The sequence below is a fragment of the Hyaena hyaena genome, unplaced genomic scaffold (assembly GCF_003009895.1).
Source record: "Hyaena hyaena isolate Hyena2069 unplaced genomic scaffold, ASM300989v1 scaffold_231, whole genome shotgun sequence".
Taxonomy (NCBI): domain Eukaryota; kingdom Metazoa; phylum Chordata; class Mammalia; order Carnivora; family Hyaenidae; genus Hyaena; species Hyaena hyaena.
In genome coordinates this window covers 576435-585397 of record NW_024080862.1, presented here as the reverse complement: position 1 = coordinate 585397, position 8963 = coordinate 576435, and the positions used below count along the sequence as shown (strand labels likewise).

The 8963-nt window shown below is 41.1% G+C and overlaps 1 protein-coding gene and 1 non-coding gene across 3 annotated transcripts; one reads left to right on the top strand and one right to left on the bottom strand.

The window, feature by feature from the left end:
* Positions 1 to 2377: 2377 nt before the first annotated feature.
* Positions 2378 to 2488, bottom strand: LOC120239454. The gene has a single exon (XR_005530433.1). It is a non-coding gene; the product is annotated as a U6 spliceosomal RNA (small nuclear RNA).
* A 3336-nt stretch (positions 2489 to 5824) lies between these two features.
* LOC120239433 (IQ domain-containing protein F1-like) lies at positions 5825 to 7815 on the top strand. Of its 2 annotated transcripts, XM_039243695.1 has the most exons (4): positions 5825 to 5900; positions 6311 to 6421; positions 6554 to 6616; positions 7351 to 7815. In XM_039243695.1, the coding sequence occupies exons 1-4, from the start codon at positions 5898 to 5900 to the stop codon at positions 7795 to 7797; spliced, it is 624 nt and encodes a 207-aa protein (XP_039099626.1). In that variant the 5' UTR covers positions 5825 to 5897; the 3' UTR covers positions 7798 to 7815. The 2 variants fall into 2 exon arrangements, with proteins under 2 accessions (XP_039099626.1, XP_039099627.1); XM_039243696.1 differs by lacking the exon at positions 6554 to 6616.
* The last annotated feature ends 1148 nt before the right edge of the window (positions 7816 to 8963 follow it).

Genomic DNA, 8963 nt, shown 5'->3' with positions numbered 1-8963 from the left:
TGGATGGATCTAGAGAGTATAATGCCAAGTGTAATGCCACAGAAAGACAAGCACCATATGATTTTACTCATATGAAATTTAATAAACAAAGGGGAAAAAGAGAGAAATCAAGAAACAGATCTTAACTAAAGAGAACAAACTAATGGTTACCAGAAGGGAAGGGGGGGGGGGGCAGAAATGGATAAAATAAGTGGTGGGGATTAAAGAGTACACTTACTGTGATGAGCACTGAGCAATGTATAGAATTATTGAATCACTATATTGTACACCTGAAACTAATATAACACTGTATATTAACTACACTGGAATTAAAAAGCTTTAAAAAAAAAAAAAAAAGGTGGTCTTTTCCATTTACCCAACATTCACTACTTCTGGGGCCTTCAATTCTACCTGCTGATGTGGGCTTCCATTTGGGGTCTTCCTTTAGCATTTCTTTTAGTGTGAATCTGTTAGCAATTTTGTTTTCTGAAAAAAAAATTTTTTTTTGAAAATGGCTTTATTTCAACTTTATCTTAAAAAATCAAGATATAGGGGCACCTGGGTAGCTCAGTTGGTTGAGCCCCAACTTCAATTCAGGTCATGATATCACAGTTTGTGAGTTTGAGCCCTGCGTTGGGCTCTGTGCTGATGACAGCTCAGAGCCTGGAGCCTGTTTCAGATTCTGTGTCTCCCTCTCTCTCTGCTCCTCCTCCCTCATGCTCTGTCTCTCTCTCGCTCAAAAATAAATAAACATTGAAAAATTTTTTTTCAAATCAAGGTATAATTTATGTATAGTGAAATGAGGAAATTTTAAGTGTGCAGTTAAGTAAGTCTTGCCACATGCATATATCCCATAAATCTGTATCTTATCAAGATACAGGACATTTCTATCACCCCAGAGAGTTCCTTTGTGCCTCTTTCTAATCTGCCCCAGTTCCCAAAGGAAACCCTTGTTCTGATTTCTATCCCTATATATTAGTTTTGCCTGTTATCAAACTTCATATATGGAATTATACAGTATGTTCTATGTTTGTCTTTTTTTTCCCCCTCAACATGATGTCTGGAAGTTTATCAGCGTCACTGTATGTATCATTAGTTCTTTTGCCTTTTGTGTAGTATTTTATGTGTATACTCATAAAATGTATTTATCCATTCTCCTGTTTATAGACATTTGACTTCACTCCAGTATTTGCCTCTTATGAATGTAATACTACGAGCATTCCTGTACAAGTCTTTTTGTGAACATACATTTTCATTTCCCTCAAGTAAATATGAAGGAGTGGAATTGCTGAGTCACAGAGCAGGTGTAGATGTATGCTTAATTATATAAAACTAATTTCCAAACTAATTTCCAAATTGGTCATTCTATTCTGCTAACATTTGGTTCTCAGTTTTTAAAAATTCTTTCATTTGAGCCATTATAATGGATAAGTAGTGGTATCTCATTGTAGTGTATGTTTTGACTTTCCCTAATAAGCAATGATGATGAGAAACTTTTCATGTGTTTGGTGGTTGTTTGTATATACCTTCTCTTATGAAGTGTTGATTTCAGTCTTTTGTCCATTTTTATTAGGTTGCTTATCTTTATTATTAAGTTGTAGAAGTTTTCTATCCTGGATACAAGACTTTCATCAGATATATACACACAAAATATGTACATTTTCTCTCTCTTGTATATATAATATATATATAGTAAGTGTTCTATTCTTTAGCCTATGACTTAAAAAAACTGAGGTTTAATTGACATATAACATTAAATTAGTTTTAGGTGTACAGCATAATGACCTGATATTTGCATATATTGTAAAATGCCTACCACAATAAATCTAGGTAACTTCTGTCACCATACAGTTATAGAAGTTTTTTTTTACTTGTTAAGAGAACTTTTAAGATTTACTCTCAGGGCCGCCTGGGTGGCTCAGTAGGTTAATCGTCTGACTCTTGATTTTGGTTCAGGTCATGATCTCACAGTCGTGAGATCAACCCCCTCCTTGGACTCCGCGCTGACAGCATGGAGCCTGATTGGGAGTCTCTTGCTCCCTCTATCTCTCTCGGCATGCCCCTCCCCCACTTGCACTCATGCACTCTCTCTCCTTCTCTCAAAATAAATAAATAACATCTAAAAAAAAAAAGAGGGCTGCTTGGGTGGCTCAGTCAGTTAAGCATCTGACTCTTGATTTCGGCTCATGTCATATTCTCACAGTTCGTGAGTTCGAGCCCTGCATCAGGCTCCACATTGGCAGTGTGAATCCTGCTTGGAATTCTCTCTCATCCTCTCTCTCTGCCCCTCCCCATTCAAATAAATAAACTTAAATAATAATAATAAAATAAAAAGATTTACTCTCTTGGCAACTCTCAAATATGCCATACAGTATTGTTGAGTATGGTCTCCACACTGAAAAATATGGAACGTTTCAAGTATTTGCGTGTCTTCCTTGCTCAGGAGCCATGCTAATCTTCTCTGTATAGTTCCAGTTTAAGTGTATGTGTTGCTCAAGTGAGTGAGCACCCCAGCTGACCTTTAAACATGCTGTCTTCTGATAAGCAGATGGTTTTAAATGGGATGAAGTCCATTCTATCAATATTTTATACTTATTGTTTTCTCTGTCCTAAGAAATCTTTGTCAACTACAAAGTCACAAAATAATTTTCATGGTTTTTCTTCTAGAAGCTTTATAGTTTAACTTTAATTTTTGTTTAGATCTATGATACATCATGTGTGGATGTGTTTTGTCTATGATATTAGATAGGGGTCAAGATTCTTTTTTCCCCATTGAAAATGCATTTCCTTTCTGTACTGAATTATCTTGATACATTAAAAAAATCAATACACTGCAAATGTGAGTCTATTTCTGACTTCTTTATTCTGTTTCATTGATCTGTTTGTCTCTTCTTACACTAAAACCACATTGTCTTGATTACTATAACTTTTTAGTCTTTCAAGACAGTAAGTCTTGAAATCAGATAATGTAAGTCTATTTTGTCTACCCCTGCTCTCTCTTGGTTCTTTTTGCATGGAATATCTCTCTCTATCCCTTCACTTTTAGGCTCATGTGTGTCTTTGAAGCTGAAGTGAGTCTCTGTTAAGTAGCATTACCAGGGTCTTTTCTGTTTGTTTTGTTCATTTAGCCACTCTATGTTTTTTGATTGGAGAATTTAATCCACTTACATTTAAAGTAATCACTGATAGGTAAGGATTTACTAATGCCATCTTATTGTTTTCTGGCTCTTTTGTAGTTCTTTTGTTCCTTTCTTCTCTTGCTGTCTTTCTTTGATGTTTTTCCATAGTGGTATGCTTAAAAATTTTTTTTAAGATTTTATTTTTTGTTAGGTAATCTCTACACCCAACATGGGGCTCAAACTTAGAGCCACAAGATCAAGAGTCATGTGTTCTACAGACTGAGCCAGCCAAGTACCCCTACAGTGGTATGCTTTGATTTCCTTTTTTTTTCATTTGTGTATCTATTGTAGGTTTGTGCCTTGTGGGTACCATGAAGCTGACATAAATCATCCTATAGTCTAAGTTGATAACAACTTCAATTGCATATACAACCTACCCTTTTACTCCTCCCCCCAATTTTGTTGTCATAATTTACATATTTTTATATTGTATATATAGGGACAAATTGTTGTAGCTATAGTTATTTTTAATAATTTTGTCCTTTAACCTTTATGCTAAAGTTAAATGATTAGCACACCACCAGGTTACAATATTAGAGTATTCTAAATCTGACTGTATACTTACTTTTACCAGTGTGCTTTATGTTTTCATACGTTTTTGTTATTAGTTAGCATCCTTTAATGTCAGCTTGAAGAACTCTGGCAGGTCTTGTGGTGAGAGAGATGAACTGTCAGCTTTTGTCTGGGAAAGTGTCTATCTTGTCTTCATTTTTTTTTTTTATTGTGAACTTTCCTTTTATTTTTATTTTATTTTATTTTATTTTATTTTATTTTTTACAAATAGTTTATTGTCAAATTAGTTTCCACATAACACTCAGTGCTCATCCCCACAATCTTGTCTTCATTTCTAAAAGAAAGGTTTATTCCTGGTTAGCAGGTTTTTTTTTTCTTTCAGCACTTTAAATATATTATATCTTTGAATATATTACTTTCTTATGGCCTGTTCTGCTGAGAAATCCATTGATAGCCTTAAGGGGGTTCCCTTGTTTGTGAGAAAATTTGGTTTTTGTTGCTTTTAAATTTTGGAGGGGGGCTTTGGGGGGGTGTGCCTGAGTGGCTCAGTCGATTAAGCATTTGACTTCAGCTCAGGTCATGATCTCATGGCTTGTGGGCTCAAGCCCTGCGTCAGGCTCTATGCTGACAGCTTGGAGCCTGCAGCCTGCTTCAGATTCTGAGCCTCCCCCTCTCTCTCTACCCCTCCCCCACCCACGCTCTGTCTCTCTCTCTCTCCTTCAAAAATGAATATACCTGCTCCATACTTCTTATTCCTTCTTGATGTGATTTTAAAGATTGTGTGTCTTCTCTCAATCCTGTAATGCCAGATTGGATTCCTGGTAGCCTCCTGTTTGCTTTCCCTGAGGCAATGCTCAACAGTTCAAATTGTGTTCTTTCTCGGTCCTACAGAGTCAACTGGCTTTGTATGCGTGCTCACTAGCCACCTGCAAAGGCTTCTACTTGCCACCCTCAGGGGCCTACACAGGGAGGCCAGCCATGGGTAAGGGAGTATGTGGATGAGTGGCACAGAGTGCTAGAGATGTCCATATGCCAGCTGGGGAATCTGCAGGTGAGGCATCCTCAGTGGCTTGTGGGCAGGCTTCCTGACGGAGTTTGGTTAGAGCTCATGTTCTTTTGATACATTTCAAGCCCTACCTGCTATTCTCTTAGTTCCTCCACACTCCTCAGTCATGTGGCTTACCTCAGTGTTCTGGAAGATATGAGAAATGTACTCTCAGCGACACCTGGGGCTATGACTCTGAGGGGCTACCAGGGACTCACACTAACCAGGTGGGTTTTCAGAAGACAAGAGCAGGCAAAGGTGGGGAGATCTTGTGGCAAGTGTCTTTTGCATGGTTCAGAGCTAAGAACACAGCTAAGAACTTCTATAGTGGCCATTCCTCACCATATGATGTGGCCTTGAGTCCCTCAGGGAAGAAGACAGGAGAGCACTTGAGCCCATTGCAGTCTGTGATGGGGGTCCCAGATGGTCCTGGAAGCCTCATGGAATTTCCTGGACATTGTATGGATAGTTCAACAATTCAACTCTTCCAAGGTAATCATTGGTAGCAATTTGGTATATATACCTTTCTCCCCCTTTATATGCATTTACAATATATATGTATAATTATGTGTCTTGATGACTTTACTTACATGAATGGGATCATAATGATCTCTAACCTTTTCACTTGCAAATATATCTTGGATATACTTCCTCATCAGTACATATAAATCAAATTTATTATTTAAAATTTCTTTCTTCCTTCCTTCTTTCTTTCTCTTTTAAATAAGCTCTATGTCCAACATAAGACTTGAACTCATGACCCTGAGATCAAGAGTCACATGCTCTACTGATTGAACCAGACAGGCACCCCTAAATTCATTATTTTTTTACAGTTATAATTTATTGGTATTCTCTGAGTATTAATGGACAATTAAATCAATCCTTACTTTTACCAGTTAGAGATATTATCAATGACTGGTTATTTTATACACCTGTACACCAGTGGGCCAATATTTCTGGCATCTTGCTTTTGTATCCAGGACTTTGGCCATTTCCAGCAGAAAAGAATGGACAGCACTTTTGTCTTTTCCTTGGAGGGAGCTCAACTATTGGGAGCCATCCTTGTGCCTGAGTCACAGCTGCCCTTATGACATCATAGGTCTACCCCTCCATTCTATCTACTCATCCATGGCTAGAGGAAGACAGACCTGAGGGGGCTTGAACCATCTACACCCAATCCAATGGTGAGTGAGAGACAGACAAACCAGGCTTTTTAAGGATGCTCCCATAGATCTCTTAGGATAAGGGGATCCCCCTGGCATATGAATACTCTGGGAAGCCCTGGAAGCTAGGGATGTGTAGGATACCGAATTGAGAGGGAGGGAGCTCAGTTTCACTATTTTTTTTTAATGTTTTATTTATTTCTGAGAGAGAGAGAGACAGTATGAGCAGGGGAGGGGCAGAGAGAGAGGGAGACACAGAATCTGAAACAGGCTCCAGGCTCTGAGCTAGCTGTAAGCACAGAGCCTGACGCGGGGCTCAAACCCACGAACCGTGAGATCATGACCTGAGCCGAAGTCGGACGCTCAACCAATTGAGCCACCCAGGTGCCCCTCAGAGTCACTCTTGACTTTTCCCTAACTGCTGGTTGCAGGAGACGGACCAGCCTCAAAATATTAATAAGCCCACTGAAGATGAGCCTCAGCAGAAAGAGAAACTGACTGGTTTATCCTCAGTACCACTGGCCTCAGAGAATAATGTAAAGGTAGGGAGAGCCTTGACTTGGATGTTTCTGGTCCTTGTGTCTTAGTGCTTGTGGCTAGTGTTTTTTGCATGGTCCAGAACTAAGAAAGGAATAAACTCACTCTTGTTTGTCCTCTCCTCATTTCTTTTTCAGTCTGAAGGTATAAATACAGTTGATACACAGATAGTGGATGGTGCTGATAAGAAAGCTAGACAAGTATGAGCCCCCTCCCTTGAGACTACACAGGCTGGGGCTGAGAATGTAGGTTCAGTGTTTGTGGAATGGAATGGCCAACACATGGAAAGCTGAGCTTAATCAATATTGTGTGTGTGTGTGTGTGTGTGTGTGTGTGAGCATGTGCATACGTTTGCTTGTTGATTAAGAGTTAAAATGTGAAAGTCAAGAGGAGTAAGTATGGGGAAGAGATAAGAAGTAAAACTTTATGAGGTGGGGGATACTTAATACTATAACATGACAAAGGAAGAGAGAGCAGGTTGTGGTTCAGAGCTGGAGTCAAGAATGAAAGGACAGGATTAGCAAAAGAGGCCAGTTCTCTAGTAGGTAAGGGTCTGAAGGGAAAGATCGCTTGATTAGGTGGGCAGATTCAGGTGGAACATGTAACTTTTTGACCCGTAGTTCATGAGTTCTTGCCCTAGGCTGTCCAACTTGACCCATAAAATATAGATAGGGCAGATGTACTTGCATTTTACAGATGGGGACTTTGAGATTCAGAGGTCAACATGTGTCCATGTCCATTAATCAGAGAGTGGCAGAGACAGGACACCTACCTGGTCTTCTTGTTCCAGCCAGTGCCTTGTCCAGTGTTCCTGAGCTTCAGAAGGGCTGACTGTAGACAGGGAATCTGGGCCCCTCTCTGGCATGCCTCCAAACTCAATGGGTAGGGAACATTCTCTGAATGCCACCTCCCCCCTGCCTTTTTTTCTTGCAAGATCCCAGGAAATAAAAATAAATCCTCTACCAGTAATCCAGAAGTCATAAAGATCCAGGCCTGGTGGCGAGGCACCTTGGTACGCCGGACACTACTGCACGCGGTAATCAGAGTGTTGATTATTCAGCGCTGGTGGAAGCACATGCTGACAAAACTGATGGACAGGAGGCGGCGGGCGGCACTGGAGACCTTTACACGGAAGGAGTGGGCGGCAGTCAAGCTGCAGTCCTGGGTCCGCATGTGGCGCATCCGTAGACGCTACTGCCATTTGCTCAATGCTGCCCGCATTATCCAGGCCTACTGGAGGTGCCACTCATGTGCTTCCCGGGGTTTCATCAAGGGCCACTACAGAGTCACTACCAACCAGCTGCAACTGGAGCTAGAAATCTTGCTGGGCACAGGGCCTTGCATTGTGACGGAGTGTATTCCCCTCCCAATAAAGCAGTGAAGTGGTCTTCCCCCAGCCTCTCTGTTTGACAGGTTCCAGGAGGTCAATGCAAATAATGGCAGATACTTCACATCTGGTGCCGAGGAGGCCTGGTTGTCCAAGGCCCCAAGTTTGTTAAGGGGAAGGATCCTGAGCCTTTGTCCAGACTGAGGAGAGACTGATTAGCAAGGTCTGCCATAAGAATAAAAGTTGGTGAAACCTATCTGCCATGTTGGCTAACTCTGGGATCATCCTTCATGTAAATGGTGCCCCTCCCCAAGGTTGCATACAATGGAGGCCTGGGGGATGCTGGGGTTAGTGACGGCAATGGCAGCACATTTGTCAATTCACCCACCTAGGTCTAATTGCTTAGGGCTTGTTCTCTCACCCGCCTGATTGAGAGAAGCCTAACCACCCCAAGCTCTGTGATCCTGGCTTCCATTGGTTACCAAACTGGCCCCATACACAAAGGGCAAGGAGAGACAGAAGGAGGAGGCAGGCTGTTCCAGACTGGTAGGTGGCAGGTTTAATAAACAAGAGAACTTATGTATGAGGCTTGTCTTGGGTGGCTGCAAGGTGAGTAGATCTCACCTGCCTGCCAGAATCTTTTTTCTTTTCTTTTCTTTTTTTTTTTTTTTACAAATAGTTTATTGTCAAATTAGTTTCCACATAACACTCAGTGCTCATCCCCACAAGTGTCCTCCTCCATGCCCATCCCTCCTCCCCCCCACATATATCAGTCCTCAGTTTTTGTCAGCATTCAGGAGTCTCTCATGGTTTGCCTCTCTCCCTTTCCCCCACCATTTCCGCCCTTCTTCTCCCCCTTGTTCCTCCATCAAGTTCCTCCTAATCCTCCTATATGTGCAAACATATGATATTTGTCCTTCTCTGCCTGACTTATTTCACTCAGCATAACACCCTCAAGGTCCATCCATGTTGCTACACATGGCCACATTTCATTCTTTCTCATTGCCATGTAGTATTCCATGGTATAGATAAACCACATCTTCTTGATCCATTCATCTGTTGATGGACATTTAGGCTCTTTCCATGTTTTAGCTATCGTGGAGAGTGCTGCTATGAACATTGGGGTACATGTGCCCTTATGCATCAGCACTCCTGTATCCCTTGGGTAAATTCCTAGCAGTGCTATTGCTGGGTCCTAGGGGAGTTCTATTGTTAGTTTC